Source organism: Eublepharis macularius, chromosome 1 (assembly GCF_028583425.1).
Source record: "Eublepharis macularius isolate TG4126 chromosome 1, MPM_Emac_v1.0, whole genome shotgun sequence".
NCBI lineage: Eukaryota > Metazoa > Chordata > Lepidosauria > Squamata > Eublepharidae > Eublepharis > Eublepharis macularius.
In genome coordinates this window covers 186,733,816-186,753,635 of record NC_072790.1, presented here as the reverse complement: position 1 = coordinate 186,753,635, position 19,820 = coordinate 186,733,816, and the positions used below count along the sequence as shown (strand labels likewise).

The 19,820-nt window shown below is 44.8% G+C and overlaps 1 protein-coding gene across 1 annotated transcript in view; it reads left to right on the top strand.

The window, feature by feature from the left end:
* The window catches only part of LYPLAL1 (lysophospholipase like 1), a 38,915-nt gene extending 21,862 nt beyond the window's left edge, over window positions 1-17,053 (top strand). The window contains exons 4-5 of the mRNA XM_054998007.1: window positions 15,387-15,502; window positions 16,604-17,053. Of these exons, the coding sequence (XP_054853982.1) occupies window positions 15,387-15,502; window positions 16,604-16,837 (350 nt within the window). The 3' untranslated portion in view covers window positions 16,838-17,053. The remainder of the gene's footprint in view (window positions 1-15,386; window positions 15,503-16,603) is intronic.
* The last annotated feature ends 2,767 nt before the right edge of the window (window positions 17,054-19,820 follow it).

Below are 19,820 nucleotides of genomic sequence, written 5' to 3'. Positions count from 1 at the left end.
AAATTATGATTATTCTATACACATACTAAGGCTTAGATTTACAGACCACAATCCAGGTGCACTGCATAACAGATCCTAACACAGCCTTAATACACTTCTTTACATCTAGAATTTCATCCAAGCATTTCAGAACCAGTTCAATAAGGCTGTGTTAGGATTTGGGGCTGGCTGTGTAATTCTAAGGACATGCACCTGGTGGTAAGTTCCATTTAATAGACTTGAATAGGATTCTGAGTTAGACCTGCTTAGGATAACCCTGTAAGTAGTACAGAATCAAATTTTGCAGGAAGAAATCCCATGTTGAGTCCTTAGAATCTCTAGTTAAAATTTTTTGATGTAACAAGCCTCTGCTTGTCAGAGTAGACAGTACTTAACGGGAGGGGGGTGTCAGTGACATGGCCTGGTATACGGCATCTCTGTATGCTCATACAGCGCTGGCACAGTGTAGAAAACAAGGCTCACGTAAGCATCACTGTGCTGGATGAGTGTCCCGCAATGCACATGGAAGGATGTTTACGCACAAAGATCTTTCTTGCTTGGATGAAAGCATTTTAAAATGCAAGCGCTAGCTTTCTTCTGTACTTACAGTAGAATACTAAAAAAACCTTCCATCTTTTTTTTATTTGGCTACTTATAGCAAGGCCTATGTATTTTTCCTAGTTTCGCAGATCACTTTTTCTTTTCCCTTTTGGGTGAGGGAGGGGGAATGCCATAGAAATGCTGATCCAAGCCAATTGGTCCTCGCCACCTGTAGTCACTTTTATAAGCAGCCAGCGAAAATAAACTTTCAGTGACAGAGCCATAGACTCAACCGCATGCCAAAGAATACATGCATGATTTTTGACCCCTTGTTTCATTACAATAACATGAGACACACAGCCACTTTTTTGTTTATTGTTAGACTTCTTCCAGAACTATTGAACCATGGGGGAAGGTTCATGAAAGTGTTTTGTTTCTTATAAACCATTGGCATGCTCAGTATCTCCATGTGTAAAACAGGGATGGTACATACAGGAATAACGTTGTGTGGATCAGAGAAAGAAAACAGTGTCAATACTGGGGGACAGCTGAAGAGCTTCCTTGGGACATTAGCATCCCAAGACATCATATTCCTGCACCTTGGGACATTAGCATCCCAAGACATCATATTCCTGCACCTTTTCCATCTTTCTCTTGTATATTTTATTAGGAAATATATTCACGATAAAAGCACAAATTCTAACTTTTGGAAGTGGCATATTCAGGATATTCAGTTAATATCCATCACATGGTTATCTTGCACTTTCTGCAATGAGCTCAGGATGATGTATTTGCAGTAAACTTCTTTGCAAACTTGAACTCAAGTCTCCAAATTCAAGTTCCATCTTGGCTCCTAGGTGTAGTCCTTGCAATCAGTCTCTAACAGGTACCAGACATTTATAGTGCAATCCTAAACATACTCATCATATATCTGATTCTGAACCTGGACCCCATGCAGCTTAGAAAGCCCAGAGAATGTGGCCAGAATGTGGGTATTTTTCTATAGACCCAGTTTTATGCTCCCCACCCCTACAGTTTTGCAGAAAAACACAAAAAGAAAATGTAACGGTTTTTGTGAAAAGACTGAGATTTAACAATGCAGTGTTGTGAGATCTCAGTCACCATTACAAGAGTGGGTGGGTGAGTGTGGGAGGAAAGGTGAGAGACACCACTGCGTGAGCTAGGCAGGCAAGAACAGCAGCACTGCAAGTGGGCAGAGGGAGGGAGAGCTGCTACCACCCCTCCACTGCCACGTGAGCCAGTGGAGCAAGTGGTGGCCATGCAGGCAGGTAGGAGGAGGAAGAAGGTGTGGGGGGAGCATGTGCTACCACCCCCTGTTGCATATGAGCCAGGTGGGCTGAGGTGGCAGTACTGTGGGCAGGAGGGGAAGGGGGAGCAGGAGCCACTGCTGCAGAAGCTGGTCAGGAGGAGGTGGCAGTGCTGTAGGCAGGAGAATGGGAGCTGTCCCCCAGCACTGTGTGATCCAGGCTGGCAAAGATGGTGGCACTGTAAATGGGGCAGCAGGAGCTGGTAGTCCTACCTGTTGCAACTGCATGAGACTGTTTCTGTCCAAATAATAAACTTTCTTTTGTATATTACAAAATTTGTTTTTCAATTTCAACCTTCCTCCATTGTGGCAGCTTTGCTCATCTGAACACGGCCCTCCACAGGTGCCACTCCACAAATGGACAAAATCAGTAACTGCCCATACTGCATATTCTCTGTTGTCCAGTAGCACCTTTAAGACTAACCAATTTTATTGCAGCATAAGCTTTTGAGAATCACAGTTCTCTTCGTCAGATGCATGGAGGGCAAGAAGAAACTGGTTAGATATAGAGGAGGAGAGGGGAGGGCGGAGTAGATGCAAACAGCTCCTTCTGATATGGAGATCAGTTTGCTTCTGTAAAGGAAATCAGTTACTTTTGATAATGAGATAACCATTCATAGTCCCTATTCAGTCCCAGCTTGACAGAGTCAAATTTACATATGCTCCCCCTTCCCCTCCTGCCCACAGTACTGCCAACCTCAGCCCACCTGGCTCATATGCAACAGGGGGTGGTTCAAAACTAATATATGGACATTGTTTCAATGGAGAATTAGCCCTTGGAACTCACTGCTGTGTGTTGTCATGATGGCCACTATCTGTGATTTTTTTAAATGCATGTAGGATTGCTATTCCATGTCAATGGCTCCAGTCATTATCTACAGTAATAACAGAAGGAGCTGTTTGCATCTACTCCGCCATCCCCTCTCCTCCTCTATATCTGACCAGTTTCTTTTTGCCCTCCATGCGTCTGACAAAGAGAACTGTGATTCTCGAAAGCTTATGCTACAATAAAATTGGTTAGTCTTAAAGGTGCTACTGGACTCTTTTTGATTTTGCCACTACAGACTAACACGGCTAACTCCTCTGGATCTATTCTCTGTTGTGGCCCTCACCTTATGGAATGACCTGTCGGATGAGGGTAGGAGGGTTCCCACTCTCCTTCCTTTCTTTGCAAATTCTGCACAACTGAATTATTCAGGAGGGCTTTTTTACACAGATAGGAGGGCTGTATATAAGGAGATGGTTCAGATAGATGCATTGGTAAAGGGATAGCACCATAGACTATAATACTTTGTCCTGTCTGTTTCTATAAGTATGATCCTACTGGGTAGTTTCTGCATTATTTAATACGTCATATTTAATTGCTTATTTTCTGTTTCAGAAGTGTCTCAGCTCTGTATTAGATTTCTAGTTGTGTCTGCAAATTTCTGTTTGCATACTCTCACCTGGATAGCCCAGGTGAGCCTGATCTCATCAGATCTTGGAAACTAAGCAAGGTCAGCCTTGATTAGTAATTGGATGGGAGTCCTCCAGCAAAGACCAGGTCTGCAGAGGCAGGCAATGGCAAACCACCTCTGTTGCCATGAAAATCCTACCAGGGGTTGCCATAAGTTAACTCTGATTTGAGAGCAATCTCTTCCACTACTCTTACGGTATTGTTTATTGAATGTCCCAGCTGTTGATCATATTGACTTACACAGTGTAATCTGCTTTTAGTCTCAGTGAGAAAGGCAGACTATAAATAATGTAAGTTAAAAATATCAAAATATCAAAAATCAAGATGCATATGCAAAGGTAGCATAGACTGTGACGGTTTGCAGCTCTTTCTCAAGTAATGGGTATTCTGCAATTTCATTTGCAACATGGTTTTATTTTAATAGCCACATGGCATCCTTTGCCAAGACTTGTTTTAAATGGTAGCGAACAGTGTTAGCAAATATACTAGTGATTGCACGCTGCAGTTCTGTACACAATAAATTGCTTATATACCACTGTCTCCGATGGGATTTAGGGAGCTTAAGTATGAACAGATTGCAGCCAAAGAATCATATTTAATGTTGTTGGTCTTGGCAACTGTTTATAACCAAATTTGCTGGTTTATTTCCTAATCTCAGATAACTCTATTTATTCATCCACGGTCTTCCTGTGCAGTCCCACATGGGACTGCGCACGCGCAGGCCTGCCGATACCGGAGATTTTTATAGCTCAAAGCCACCAGGGGGCGCTCTCGCCTTCCACCGCGCATGCGCGGCCATTTTCCCGCCTAAATGGACTATAGAAGGCGGAGCGCCCCACACATACCCTCAGTTTCCTTTTCGCCGCCGATAGATGAGGTTTTTAGCTCTTCTACTCGTTCGCGATGTCGGATACTGCTTTGTTCAAACGATGCGTCTCCTGTAATCGAAAGATGACCAGGTCAGACGGCCATTCTAATTGCCTTTATTGCCTCGGGGAAACCCATAATACCCAGGCCTGTAAACATTGCCGTGCCTTTACTTCGAAGGCCAGGGCGGAGAGGGCGGACCGTTTGCACGCCTCGCTGTGGCAACGTGCCATGTCTGTTGTGGACCCTCCGGCGAAGGCACCTCCATCTGCTGCGCCCGGATCCACTCCTCGGCCGGCCGAAACCGTGAGCTCGAGGACCCCTCGCGCCTTACCTTCCCCGAGTCATTCGGAGTCGAGACCGAGAGATCGCTCGTCCTCCTCGGTTCGGAGCGCGTCGGAACCAGCACCATCGGTTCCGAAGCTCCCTCGGAGCCGACCGCCCTCGACTTCATCTGCTGCACCCGCCTTGGATCGAGCTGCGTCTCGGAGCCGGACGCCTTCGGTGTCACGACCGACGCCTCCACCGTCTCAGGGTGCAGTCGCTTCGGAGACAACGGGAGAACCATCCGCTCCGTCCGACTCTGACAAGCAGAAGAAGAAGAAGAGAAAACATTCTTCCAAAAGGGACAAGGCGGTTCTGGAGCAGTTACTTTCCTCTCCGCTACCGGCCCCTTCGGGTGCGCTCGGTTCCGACCCACCGGAAAAGAGGCGCAAGGATCCCGACCCGGTTCCTGTCTTGACCTCTTCCCAAGAGGACCCGGTTCCGGTAGAGAAACCCCCGACCCCTACGGGACGCCCGCGATCGACCTCCCATGAATCCGGGTCCATCAGATCGGGTCGGAGTTATCGAAGTGGATCGGGCCGTAGATACAGCCCGTACCCGACTCGGAGCCGTTCGAGGGAGCGATACAGCAGTGAGGGCCGGGCGGCCTCATACTACAGGGGGGATAGTCCGCTCCGATCGGACCGCTCTTTTCGAGGGGACTCGATGTCTCCTTCCTTTCGGATCCGATCCTATGGCGACTCGCATGGAACACCGCACCTTTCTGAGGTTGATTACCATCGGAACCGACCAAGGGGTTATGAGTCCCCTCCTTCGGATTCGCCTGATGCTGAACTTGGCCCAGCGGAAGAACCTTCGCCGACGGACGACTTCAGAGCCTATAATGAATTGCTTCAGCGAATGGCTAAAGCACTGGATTTGGAAACGACCTCTACGGAGTCGAAATTTACTGATAAGATCTACCAGCATATCTACTCGGGTTCCACTCCTTCCGTAGCCTTTCCGCTGATCGATGGTTTTGTTGAGTTGTGGAAGAAGCTCAATGCTAAGCCTGCTTCTATCCCCGCCACTAACCGAAAAGTGGAAGGCCTTTATCGTACAAAGGACGAAAACCATCCGTTCTTGGCTGTCCATCCACCTCCTTCCTCCTTAGTCACTGAGGAGATGCAGGCAAGGGGCAAACAAGGTTCCATGTCGGCTCCTACTGACAAGGACAGTAGAAAGATTGATACTCTAGGGAGGAAATTGTACACCTCTGCTGCTTTTGCCATCAAAGTGGCTAACTATGCGGCTATGATGTCGGCTTACCAGCTCTTCCTGTGGAAGAAAGTGGCTGCTTTCCTTCCCAAACTCCCTGAAGACCAGCGGACCCTCCTGCGTGTCATCCAGGAGGAGGCCACCCGCCTCTCGAGGCACCAGATTAATACGAGCAGGAGTTTGTCCGATACGTCTGCACGTTCCTTGCTCTCTGCAGTGGTTTTGCGGCGATTTGCGTGGCTCCGCACGACTGCTCTCCCGCCTGAGACGAGGAACAAAGTAGAGGACTTACCTTTTGAAGGGACACTCCTTTTTTCTGAGAAGACAGATGAATACCTGTCGAAAAAGAGAACGGATCGTCTCACAGCACGGTCCTATGGTGTTCTGCACCAGGCTCCTCAGCATCCCGCCAGACCTTACTTCAGATCTTCTCAGCGGGGCAGATCATATCGGTACCAGCCTTATCAGGGGTATTCGTATCAGTCTCAGAGGAGTTACCAGAGCCCTCAACAATCCTTTTCCAGGCGCAGACAAGGTCACCGTCCCAAGCCTGGTTCTCAGCATCAACAGGCTAAGGACGCCCCCCACGCCCAGAAGCAATTCTGACAATTACAGGGACCTGAACCTATGTTTGGGTTCAGGCTACATGCTTACTGGAGGGAGTGGCTGTCCATCGGTTCCGATGTTTGGGTTTCTGATATTGTTCAGTATGGTTATAAAATTGAGTTTGTGAGTTTACCTTACCTGAGTCTCCCTGTCTTTTCTTCCGGACCTCCTCATACGGAGATCTTAACTGAATTGGCCACCCTGATTCAGAAGGGTGCAATTGAAGAGGTGCCCTGTGATCCTGCCCCCTTCGGTTTTTACTCTAACCTGTTTCTGGTGGAAAAGAAAGATGGTGGTCTTCGACCCATTTTAGACCTACGGGCCCTTAATAAACTTATAGAAATTCGAAAGTTTAAAATGGTCACTTTGCAAATGGTTCTGACCCTTTTACCTAGACACTCCTGGTTTGCTGTCCTTGATTTGAAGGACGCTTATTTCCATATCTCCATTTTTCCTGAACATAAGAAGTATTTACGTTTTACTTATGATGGTAAAATTTACCAGTACCGGGTTTTACCCTTTGGTTTAGCTACTGCTCCTAGGGTCTTTACGAAGTGTATAGCTGTGGTGGTGGCCCATCTGAGGTTACAGGGCTGTCGAATCTTCCCGTACCTGGATGATTGGCTCCTGGTTGGAAGTTCTGCTGATGACGTGTTTACCCAAGTGTCCCTGACTTTGGATTTATGTCTTAGGTTGGGTCTTTTCGTTAATCAGAAAAAGTCAAAATTGACCCCAGTACGGTCTGTACAATTTATAGGAGTAGTCTTGGATGGGATCAAGAATGCTGGCTTCCTGCCCTCAGACAGGGCGGCCAGGATTAAGGGCATGGTCCTTCGGCTGCAGCGCTGCCGTTTTCAATCAGCTCATTTTATCCAGACTCTCTTGGGTTGTTTGGCCTCTACTACGGCTGTGGTTCCGTTTGCCAGGCTGTTCATGCGGCCATTACAAATGTGGTTTAATGCCAGTTTTTCTCCCAACTCTGATTCCCAGAACAAGCGTTTATCAGTCCCTCGACGGGTGGTGGCCTCGTTAGAATGGTGGTTGGCAGATGCGAATCTATTTAAGGGTGTGGAGTTTGGCTATCGTCAAACTCACTTGTCCATAACCACTGATGCTTCCCTGTTGGGTTGGGGAGCTCACTGTGAGGGTGCTTTTGCTCACGGCACATGGTCTCAGGCCGAACGCTCGGAACATATTAATCTCCTTGAGCTTAGGGCTATTTCAAATGCACTGATCTCCTTTTCAGATACCGTGCGCAACAAATCAGTGCAAGTGTTGACGGACAACACGACTGCAATGTTTTATGTCAACAAACAGGGTGGCACGGCATCGGCGACCCTTTGTACCGAGGCGATGAAGCTGTGGACTTGGGCCATACAGAACTCGGTTTGGCTGAGAGCGGTACACATCCCGGGGGTGGAGAATCTCCAAGCAGATCAGCTGAGCAGACTACACCGGGATGTTCACGAATGGTCTCTTCGGGACAAGTACCTCGTTCCGATCTTCTCGATGTGGGGTTTCCCGGAACTGGACCTCTTTGCCACACTGGACAATCGCAAGGCCCATCGCTATTGCTCCAGGGGGGGTCTAGGTCCCGGGTCCGATGGGGATGCATTTCAAGTCGAGTGGTCGGGTCCTCTGTGTTATGCATTTCCCCCATTCCCCCTGTTGGCCAGGGTTCTGAGCAAAATCCAAGGGGAGGGGGCGACGGTCATACTGATAGCCCCTTTTTGGCCGAGACAACCTTGGTTTCACACTCTCCTTCGATTGCAGTCGCAGTCGATCAGATTGCCACTCGTTCCAGACCTTCTGTCCTGGCACGGGGTTTTGCATCACGACATTCAACGACTCAAACTGACGGCGTGGCTGATAATTCACAATCGGGGTTTTCTGAAGCTGTAGCTCATGTTTTGTTGAATGCTAGACGCCTTTCCACGAGACAGTCCTATGCGTTCAAATGGGAACGCTTTTCTGGGTGGTGCCGCAGCCGGAATTTGGACCCTTTCTCTTCCTCTTTGCCTGAGGTTTTGGAATTCCTTTGGGAGATTAAATTAGGGGGTTTAGCCAATAGTTCTGTTAAAGTATATTTGGCAGCAATTTCGGCATTCCATCCTCCTATAGATAGGAAATCAGTCTTCTCACACTACACTTCGAAATTGTTTCTCAGAGGACTGAATAATTTGTACCCCCCTGTTCGGGCTATTGTCCCTCAATGGTCTTTACCGCTAGTATTGACTAAATTGATGTCTAAACCTTTTGAACCTCTAGCTACCTGTCCTTTACGCTACCTTACTTTGAAGGTGGCTTTCTTGGTGGCGATCACTTCAGCCAGAAGGGTGGGGGAATTGGCTGCGCTTTCGTCAGAACCCCCCTATTTGAAGTTTCATGCGGACAAGGTGGTCTTACGGACTAAAGTTGACTTTTTACCTAAAGTGGTGTCTCAGTTTCATTTGTCTCAGGACATTGCCTTACCTGTTTTTTTCCCGATGCAGTCTTCTGATGCGGAGAGGGCCCTCCATTCGTTGGACGTGCGCAGGGCTCTTCTCTTTTACTTGGATCGTACCAAGCCTTTTCGTTTGGATTCTAATTTGTTTGTCTGTTTTGCAGGACAAAAGAGGGGAAAGAAAGCGACATCTCAGTCTATTGCGAGATGGGTTGTTCAAACAGTTTTAACATGTTATGATTCTGCTCATTTACCTTGTCCTTTGGAGGTGCATGCCCATTCCACTAGGTCCTTGGCGTCATCTGCGGCTCTGCTGAGAGGTGTTCCTCTGCATGACATCTGTAGAGCGGCGACGTGGGCTTCAGCGGATACCTTTATCAAGCATTATGCGCTGGACGTTCTGGACCGGAAGGAGACTGCAGTGGGCACCGCAGTGTTGCATTCTATTTTTGAGTGACTTTACTGTGGCACCTCCACCCAGGTATTAAGCTTTATAATCTCCCATGTGGGACTGCACAGGAAGACCGTGGATGAAAAACAGGTTTCGCTTACCGTAACTGTTGTTCATCTAGGTCTTCCGTGCAGGCACACATGCCCTCCCTCCTTCCCCGCTGTATAGTATAATTGAGAGTAGTACGGCGGCGAAAGGGGAACTGAGGGTATGTGTGGGGCGCTCCGCCTTCTATAGTCCATTTAGGCGGGAAAATGGCCGCGCATGCGCGGTGGAAGGCGAGAGCGCCCCCTGGTGGCTTTGAGCTATAAAAATCTCCGGTATCGGCAGGCCTGCGCGTGCGCAGTCCCATGTGTGCCTGCACGGAAGACCTAGATGAACAACAGTTACGGTAAGCGAAACCTGTTTTTTGTTATTTGATGTAGTTGATGGTTAGCAAAGCATTGTATGGTGTTTGTTTTGTTAATCTGCTAAAGTGCTTAGTTTTATAATCTAGATTTTATTTTTGAATTTCACTTTTGATATTGAAAACTGGCTGAAATCTTTCTTGGTAGGACCAAGGTCTTCGTTTAATAGCGTGTCCAAATCAAAGTTCCTGCAGGACAAGTACAGGCTTCCCTGGTAATCACATTTGTGTCCCCCAATTAAACCCATTGTAGACAGGGTCTGCCAAGCCACAGTAGTCAGTTGGTAACTGTAGTGCAGGTTTTTCCCCTGGAAAACCAAATTTCAACAAGGCTGCATTTGATTTTCTCTGAGCTGCATGAGCCACATAAAAGCTCCATTGCTTAATGTTCTCCTCACAGAAGGGGACAGCATTATCAGAAATGGCTGGTGAGTAATTACAGCTTGCTTTGCCAACTAGTGACTAAGTGGATGCAAAAAAGAGAGAGATTAAATCATTTACAAATTCATAATGAGATTTCAGTGTGTTGCTTTTTCCCTCTGTATTCCCATACATCAGAATGTACTTAATCTTGTGTATGCACAATATGTAGCAGTGTCTGGGAGTGAATATATGCATAGTTATACCTAGCAAAACTTTTCCACACTGTATTTTTATAAGGTTTACAGTGATGCCATAATTCACCGGGTGGCACAGAGAACAAGCAGAGGGCTCAGGAGCAATTAAGACTTTTTTTAAAAAGCAAGAACAAAGTAAGAGTTGATCCCCTGACACATTATGCCTTATTTATAAATAACACCTCTACTAGTGTTTTATCTACTATGCTATATTATTTCCATGGTCAAACTATTACTTTAGCTTATGCTAAATTTTCTGAATTTGTGTTCCAACACTCTGTACGCTTTCCAGGTGTCTTCTTGTGTTAATTATGTTGGAAATAAATGTGGGTTGCCTTTGAACTAATTGAGGTTCCTTAACTCAAGCCACAAAAAGGTTGATACTACCGAAGCCAGAAGAAATTGTGCCTAATAGGCATAGGAATTCTTACTCAACAATGATCCATCAAAATCCCACTATGAGTCAGGGTCATGTCTGAGCCCCATCCATGCCAATGCTAATACTGAACCAATGTTTCATACTGTAACTTGATGTCCTATTGCCAATGCCATAACTGTTTCTTTCACAGGCTCCTTGCAGGTGCTTTTCTAACGGACTGCAGAAACTTTCAGTGTTCATGACCTTGTAGACTACTCACTCCCATGCATTGCTGTGTCTCAGCTTTGATCTCTTGCTTTCTCAGTGACTCAGCTTGATAGTACAGCTATGCGAGATGTTCTCAGGGCAAATTCACACCACAAATCCTGTTTGTGGTTGGGAGTCGGGAAGGAACAACTGTGTGTGTTAAGAGGAAGGTTTTCCCCAAGAATTACTATTCCTGACAATCTTGCTCTTACTGCTTAGATGCTTACCTTGCTTCTGAGTAATCCTATGGACATATATATGGAAAGATTTGATTTCTAAGTAAAACCATTTAACCAAGAGCCTGGACTTCTTGTTGCAATGGTACAGGGGTCTCTCTGCCATATCCTGTCATCCATAGCCTGACAGTCAGGCTATACAGTCCTTCCTTGGTTGAATATTTTAAAAATATAAAAAATAAAAAGCAATTTAGAAGTGTACACATTTTTACTATTCATAATGATAAATTGGCTGAACTTTGCATGGAGGATAGCCATGCAACACACACAAACAAAGCTGATGTTTCTACCTATTATGGGACTTTCCAGCTATGCAGAAAAATAGGACTTTGCAAATTAGGGTTTTTTTTTAAAAAAAGGCAATTGTGAGGCTTATGACAACTGAATATATTCCAGGAGCATGGACCGTTGAGAATCAGTTAAGAGGGCAAGTGGAGGATGGGAAGTGCAATCCCAAGTGACATTACACCATTCTAAGTCCATTAACTGCTTTTTTTTAGGATTGCACTATTAGGCTGCTCAAACTTCAGAACTTAGACATTCATAGAAGGGGAGTGTCAGTCTATGGAAGACAGGATACGTTGAAGGTGACTCCCAACCCTTTCAGCAAGAAGTCCAAGCTCTCTTGAGTAAATGGGTCTTTACTGAGATATCATAGGCTTCGCCATACATATGTCCATAGGTTACACAGAAGCAATAAAAGGCATCTGGTGGTACACAGGTCTCTTGTTAAGAATGACGCATTGAGTACATGATACATTATATCAACCCTTCCACATGTCCCCCCACCCCTCCGGCTCTTCCAGCCAGACACAATCAGTAGTGGGACGGAAGGAGCTGTCCCAGGGCCGCTGCGGCGAGCCATCCAAGATAAGGGCTTGACCGTCCTGGAATCTGGAAAGCAACAGGGGAACAGGTGCACGAGGCTATTGCAACATATCTTAAGCTGGGTAACAGTATGGAGGGACAGTGGGCAACAGACCTGACTGGGAGCTTCTGTGATAAAGTGGAATTTCCAAATTCATTGCCAACACTTCTCACTGTTCCTAACCTTTTCCTTCTAACAAAATACTTCATGATATTGTGCTTCACATGAAGACAATGAAACAGGTCCAACCAACCACAGATAAAGTTAGAGACTCTACATGCCTGGGGGACTTTTATTAGGTATGCATAGAAGGAGCCCTGCCTCTCGGGGATCACATTGTATTCCACTGCTTGCATTGTGTAGGGAGAGATTTCTTAATCATTTATTCTTAAGTCCTTGCAGACCCTTAAACTGTAGGACTTACAGTATGATCCTATGCAGAGTTCCTTCAGAAAAGTGATTTTGTATGGGATTGCACTGCTAGTAGCCTGTCAGCTTGCTAATAACACCATTTTTAATTCTGTTCTATAAAGAAAGGCTGTGTAGCCCAAGCCAAATTAAGATTTTTTAGTTCTGAAAAATGCACTTTCTGCATGTTTCTAGAATATTCAGTCCAGAGGAATTTAGATACTCCCATGTGGAGATGTGCACTTAAAAAAAAATGGCTAATTCAAGTTTGGTAAATAGGGAAAAAATGGGCATTCCCCAAATGCCAAATTCATTCCCCAGTTCAGCTCAGCAATAGGAAGCAAATTCAGCCATTGTTTTCAATGAGAAACACGATTTGATTCTATTCTGGGGGGAAACTGTCAACCTCTGCAGAAACAAATGGATCATGCCTTCCCCAGGGTCCAGTCTCCCTGAAATTTGGGGGGGGGGCGGTCTTTAGAGTACAGTTAGGAGTAGGTCCCCTGCAAGTTCTTTGGATTTTGGACCTTGGGGAGCCATTTTATGGCCCTCAAAGAAGGCGCCCGCAGCCACACCATTTGTTTCTATTGGGGGGGGGGAATCACTGCTTCCATGGCTGCCATGACCACAGGTACAGTCCCAATTACAATCTATACACCAAACAGTCAAAAAGAACCAAAATGAAAAGCACCCCTCAACCCAGCAGCCCCTGAGTAGGCAAACCACCCACTCTCCATTAGTTTCTGTTGTGGGGAAAAAAGTGATTCCCACTGCAGAAACACATGGATCATGGCTGCAGTGGGTACAGGCACAATCCCAATTACAATCTACACACCAGGCAGCCCAACAGAACCAAAATTTGGTTCAAAATCCAGTTTGTTGTAGTGGTTAAGAGCACGGGACTCTAATCTGGAGAGCTGGGTTTGATTCCCCACTCCTCCACTTGAAGCCAGCTGGGTGACCTTGGGCTAGTCACAGCTCTCTGGAGCTTTTTCAGCCCCACCCACCTCACAGGGTGATTACTGTTGTGGGGATAATACATACTTTGTAAACCACTCTGAGTGGGCATTAAGTTGTCCTGAAGGGACGGTATATAAATTGAATGTTGTTGTTGTTGTTATAATTAAGCCCGCCCCCAAACCCAGCACCTTCTGAGCTGTCCCTTGCTTCATTTTTGATTGAGTGATTCTCAGGTGTGATGTTGGTCCTTATAGGGAACAATGGAAAGTAGCTGGTCAGCCTGCTCAGAGGGTGCTGGGTTTTTTGGGGTGGGTGTGTGCTTCATTTTGGTTCTGTTGGGCTGTCTTGTGTGCATATTGTAATTGGGAGTGTGCTTGTGGACATGGCAGCCATGATCTATGTGTTTCTGCAGAGGGAGTCACTTTAGAAACAAATAAGATGGCTCAGGGCATTTCCTTAGGGGGCCATAAAATGGTTCCCCAAGGTTCAACTCCACAGAATTTGCAGTAGACCTACTCCTAATTATCCTCTAAAGACCTCCCCCAAGTTTCAGGGAGATTGGGCTCTGGGGAAGCCTTGATCCATGTGTTTCTGCAATGGAAATGACTTTAGAAACAAATGGGGTGGCTGAGGGCACATTCTTTGGGGGGCATAAAATGGCCCCCTAGGGTCCAATCTCCCTGAAACTTGGGGTGGGTCTTTAGTAGACAGTTTGGAGTAGGTTCCCTGCAAATTTGATGGATTTTGCTTGAAAAATACCACCTCAATAGTTCCCCTAGATAGTTCCCCAAGGTTTCCTCATAGGGAATAATGAAGATTGGAGGCAGCTGGGGTCACCTTCTTTGCGGGGGCCATAAAATGGTCCTCCGGGGTCCAATCTTAATGAAACTTTGGTGGCCTTTAGAGGACAGTCAGGGGTATGTCCACTGAAAATTTTGAAGATTTATTTTGCAAAATGCTACCCCCATAGTTTCCCCATAAGGAATAATGGAGATTGGAGTTAGCTGGGGCACCCTCTTTTGGGGGCCATAAAATGGCCCCCTGAAGTCCAATCGTCATGAAACTTGGGAGGTCATTAGAGGATAGATAGGAGTAGGTCCCCAGCAAAGTTGGTAAAAATTAGTCCAAAAATGCCCCCCCCCCCCCCGGAAAAACAAGCAGGAAGCAGTGATTTTTATGGGCAGCATGAAACACTGCTGCTGCGGCTCCTGAGTTTGCTGAATTTTACCGAATACATTTGGTAAACTTCAATCTGGTATTGCTGAAGAGCTTCTGCAATACCGGATTGGATTCAGCAACACTGAATTTTACCGAATCAGGTAAAATTTGGTATTTTAAGTCAAATCCCAAACCTGAATTGCACATCCCTACTCCCATGTCCCATTGAAATATGTCCGTAGACCTGGTTCAGACTTGCAGCTAAAACCAGGGCCTGAGTGATCAGAAATGGACTGTGGGATTGTTTATAATATGCTTAGCCCCTTCCCCTCACACCTAAATCCTCATCTGCCCCATCTGTCCATTTTCATCATTACTTGTGACCATATTTACAGTTTAAAGGAAAGCCAGGTAAACTGTAAACTTACTAGTTGTTGTAGATTTTCTGGGCTGTATGGCCATGGTCTTGGCATTGTAGTTCCTGCAATGCACAGCCATACAGCCCAGAAAATCTACAACAACTAACGTTCTCCGGCCGTGAAAGCCTTCAACAATATATAGTAAACTCACTAATTGGTAATTAATCTGGTGTCATTTTTAACCTGTGTTCCAATGGTACACAGTTTTCAATCTGGATAGAGGGTAGGGTTCACATCTAAGAGATGGTAGGAAAATGTTCATTTACTAAAGTAAATCAAAATCAGGCCTTAGATCATTTTGGCTGGACAGCTCACTTAAATCATACCTTGATCAAACATATGTGTATGTATGCATATGCCTGTGTAAGGTTTGGAAAGTATAAAGCAGTTACTTAGAAACTTCTAAAGTCACTCAAGTCTTGAAATATTTGAATATGGTATTCTTTCATTACTTATTCTCCCACCCCAAAATCTATAGGTGGTTTTTCAATGGGAGGAGGCATGGCAATGCATTTAGCATATAGATATCACCAAGACGTGGCAGGTGTGTTTGCTCTTTCAAGTTTTCTCAACAAGAACTCTGCTGTCTACCAGGTGGGTGTAAAACTGTTAACTAGCCTATACTTTTTAAACTTAAAAACCACAGAACATTGTACAGCAGTGATTAATGGAATGTGTATTTGTATTTGATAATTAAATCCCAGAACTGCCATGTTGTATTAATCAAATTGCAGTATTCAGAATATCTTAAGGCAGATTATTTGACCTTTTTTGTGCACAATGACTTTTCATCCTGTCTCACAAACTGGTCTACACACATTTGCTCTTCAAGCACCAAGGTGTCAGCAAACTTCAAAACTTGAGTTGTCCAACGCAGTTAGTGGCCCCTTACGGAGACTAAATTAGTATGTTTCACATTGATTGGATTATGCAGTGATTGCAAAAAAGTAGTTGTAAGAATCCTCCCTGGTTATTTAGATGTGTCAAGCTTCTAGTACACTTTCTGAAATCTCTTCTTCCAGCTACATCTAATCTCTCACTTCTCCTTCCACTTTGTGTTCTTTATGCAAGCTTGTGTACTGGTTTCCTTTGTTTCTGTTGTTCATGTCTCCTCTGATTCTTTAAACAGCATTTTTCTATCATCTGCTTCTGTTTCTTCCAGGGTCCTCTTCAGTACCCACTTCTTTACCAAAGCCTTTGAAAAGGGGCATAACTCAGTGGTAGAGTACATAACTTTGGCTATACAAAGTTCCAAGTTCAGTTCTTGGCATCTCAAGTAAAATAATCTTGGGCAGCATAGCGAGGGAGATCTCAAATGTTAGTTAGATAGAATTAGATGGGCCATTGTTAGATGGACTAGATGAACCAGTAGACCAACAGCATAAAGCAACTTCAGATGACCCTTCTTTGCCTATTCTAGCCTCAACTTACCTGCACCTTTATAATGCCTTGGTTAATCACTGACTAAATAGTAATTGTCACTCAGTTACTTCAGCATTCTTAATTATACCTGAATAAGTGCTTTAGCTAGGATAGGAATTGAACCGATATCCATTGCTAGTTCTCTGTTTGCTGGCCTGTATGCTCACTTCTATAAATCAGTGGAATTGTGCCTTCCTATGAACTTGAGTATCTACCAGGTACACGTGTTTGTTTTCAGAGTGATAACCTTGCAGATCTCTCTTCTCTCAATAGGCATTGATGAAGAATGAAAGGGAACTGCCAGAATTATTTCAGTGCCATGGAACTGTTGATGAACTAGTTTTGCATTCCTGGGGTGAAGAGACCAACAGGATGTTGAAATCTCTGGGAATACCAACAACATTTGTTAGTATTCCACACCTTTATCATGAACTGAACAAAAGTGAGCTAGAAAAACTGCAAGCTTGGATTTTGAAGAAACTGCCAGAGAAGTCAAATGATGAATGACAAATAAAGGAAAGTACTGTGTGTTTGATATGCATAACTACCATTTCACACAGATTTCAGTGTTCCATTACTTTTAACTTTTATATTGCGGTTACTCCCTGTTAACAGAAATACATTTTAAAAACTAGCACGAGATTTTTTTTAAAAAAATTATTGTAATGATAACACGAATGTTTTGTTTATATGTATCATGTGATATTAAATGGCATAAAATCTGGGGTGGGTTATTGTGTATGTATGTGCCGTCAAGTCTCAAACTACATATGGTGACCCCAGCAAGTGGCTGCCAAGGCAAGTGAGAAGCAGAGGTAGTTTGCCAGTGCCTTCCTCTGCAGAGTCTTCCTTGGTGGTCACTATGATGGACCCCTTACTCCCCCTACTAAGGTAGATTTTCCTGCCAAAATTCAGTTTTCTTGCTTTTGCTGAGCAGCTCCAAGTAGTGTGTTAATCTTTGTGGTTTGAAAGACTGTTTGTTCCACCCTGACAGTCAGATATAATTTTGGCTTTTTAGCCCAGCCAGGAACTTGATGAGTAGAAGCAGGAGCCTTCTTCCTTTTTGTTGGAGATGGCACTGGAGACCAGAGGTGTGCACAGGGAAAAAAATGTTGATTTGGTTTTGTAATACCAAACTCAGAAAAATATTCAGAATTCGGGGAATACTAAATTTATTCTCCAATTTGGTTCAGTAATACAGAATAAATTCAGTAAAATTCAACCATTGTTTCCTATGGGAAACTCAGTTTGGAAATATCTGGCAGCCTGGGGGAGGAGAAGTCATTTTTGGACCAAATTTCAACAAATTTTTAAGGGGTCTACTCCTAACCATCCTCTAACAACCTCCCAAGTTTCATAAAGATTGGCGCCTGGGGAGCCATTTTATGTCCCCCGAAGGTGTCCCCAGTCACCTCTGGTCGCCATTATTCCATATGGGGAAAATTATCTGGGGGCTATCCAGGAGATGGGGGGGTGGCATTTTGAAAGAATCCACTGAATTTGCAGTGGACCTACTCCTAATCGTCCTCTAATGACCCCCCCATCTCCATTATTCCCTATGGGGCAAACTTACAACTAGCCAAACTTAAAAACCCTTTTTAAAAGTTCACACTCCACAACTCTCTCATAAGAACATAAGAACATAAGCAAAGCCATGTTGGATCAGGCCAGTGGCCCATCCAGTCCAACATTCTGTCACACACAGTGGCTAGAAATCCAGTGCCATCTAAAGGACTGTCAGTGAGGCCAGGACACCAGAAGCCCTCCCACTGCCTTCCTTCCAGCACCAAGACAACAGAGCACCACCTCCCCACAAAGAGAATACCATCTATCTCCTGTGGCTAATAGCCACTGATGGACCTCTGCTCCATATATTTGTCCAGTCCCCTCTTGAAGCTGGCAATGCTTGTAGCTGCCACCACCTCCTGTGGCAACGAATTCCATGTGTTTATCACCCTTTGTGTAAAGTAGTATTTTCTTCTATCTGTTCTAACCCGACTGCTCAATAATTTCATAGAGTGCCCACGAGTTCTTGTATTGTGAGAAAGGGAGAAAAACACATCTTTCTCTACCTTCTCTAACCCGTGCATTATCTTGTAAACCTCTATCATGTCTCCCCTCAGTCGTCTTTTCTCCAGGCTAAAGAGCCCCAAGCGCCTCAATCTTTCCTCATAGGGAAAGTGTTCCAACCCTTTAATCGTTTTAGTTGCCCTCCTCTGTACTTTTTCCAGTGCTATGATATCTTTTTTAAGGTGTGGCGACCAGAACTGTACACAGTACTCCAAATGAGGCCTCACCATCGATTTATACAGAGGCATTATGATACCGGCTGATTTGTTTTCAATCCCTTTCCTAATAACCCCTAGCATAGCATTAGCTTTTTTTATGGCAGTCGCACACTGTGCTGACGTTTTTAGTGAGTTATCTATCATGACTCCAAGATCTCTCTCTTGGTCAGTCTCCGCCAGTTCAGACCCCATCAACTTGTATTTATATTTTGGATTTTTGGTTCCAATGTGCATTACTTTGCACTTGGCTACATTGAACCTCATTTGCCACATGGATGCCCACTCTTCTAGCCTCGACAGATCCCTTTGGAGTGCCTCACAATCCTCTCTGGCTTTCACCACCCTGAACAATTTCGTGTCATCTGCAAATTTAGCCACTTCACTGCTTAATCCCAATTCCAAATCATTAATAAACAAGTTAAAAAGCATTGGACCCAATACCGACCCCTGTGGCACCCCACTGCTCACCACCCTCCACTGTGAGAAGTGCCCGTTTATACTCACTCTCTGTTTCCTATTAATTAGCCAGTTTTCGATCCACAAGAGGACTTGGCCCTTTATCCCATAGCTACTGAGCTTACTTAGGAGCCTTTGATGAGGAACTTTGTCAAAAGCTTTCTGGAAGTCAAGATAAACAATATCTATCGGGTCTCCCTTGTCCACTTGTTTGTTCACTCCCTCAAAGAACTCTAACAGATTGGTGAGACAAGATCTTCCCTTACAGAACCCATGCTGAGTTTTCCTCATCAGCTTTTGGTCATCAATGTGCCCACTAATTTTATTTTAGTGGGTTATCCCACTAAGGTTATCTCAGGTTATCCCAAAGGTACACCCAAACACCACTAGGTTAAGTTAACAAACTGAACCAAGCACCTCAACAAACACCCCCAACCAGAATAAAAACCAATAACAATTGAACACCTGCCTAAACCAAATTTCTATGCCAAACGAAAACAGAACCGAGCCAAAAACACCAACCAAATTTCTGTAAAGAAAGCCCAACAACAGGGGAAAACATAAAGACAAGTGAATTTAGTAAAGTTAACAGGAACTATAAAACTCCAAACAAATTACCCACAACAGGATAAAACAACCCCCTAGAAGAACAAGCAGCAAAATGAACCATAAATATAATCAACTTCAAAAGCCAAAAATCAAAGCCCCCCCACAAAAGCCCAACCAAAGCCCCCCTACACACATAC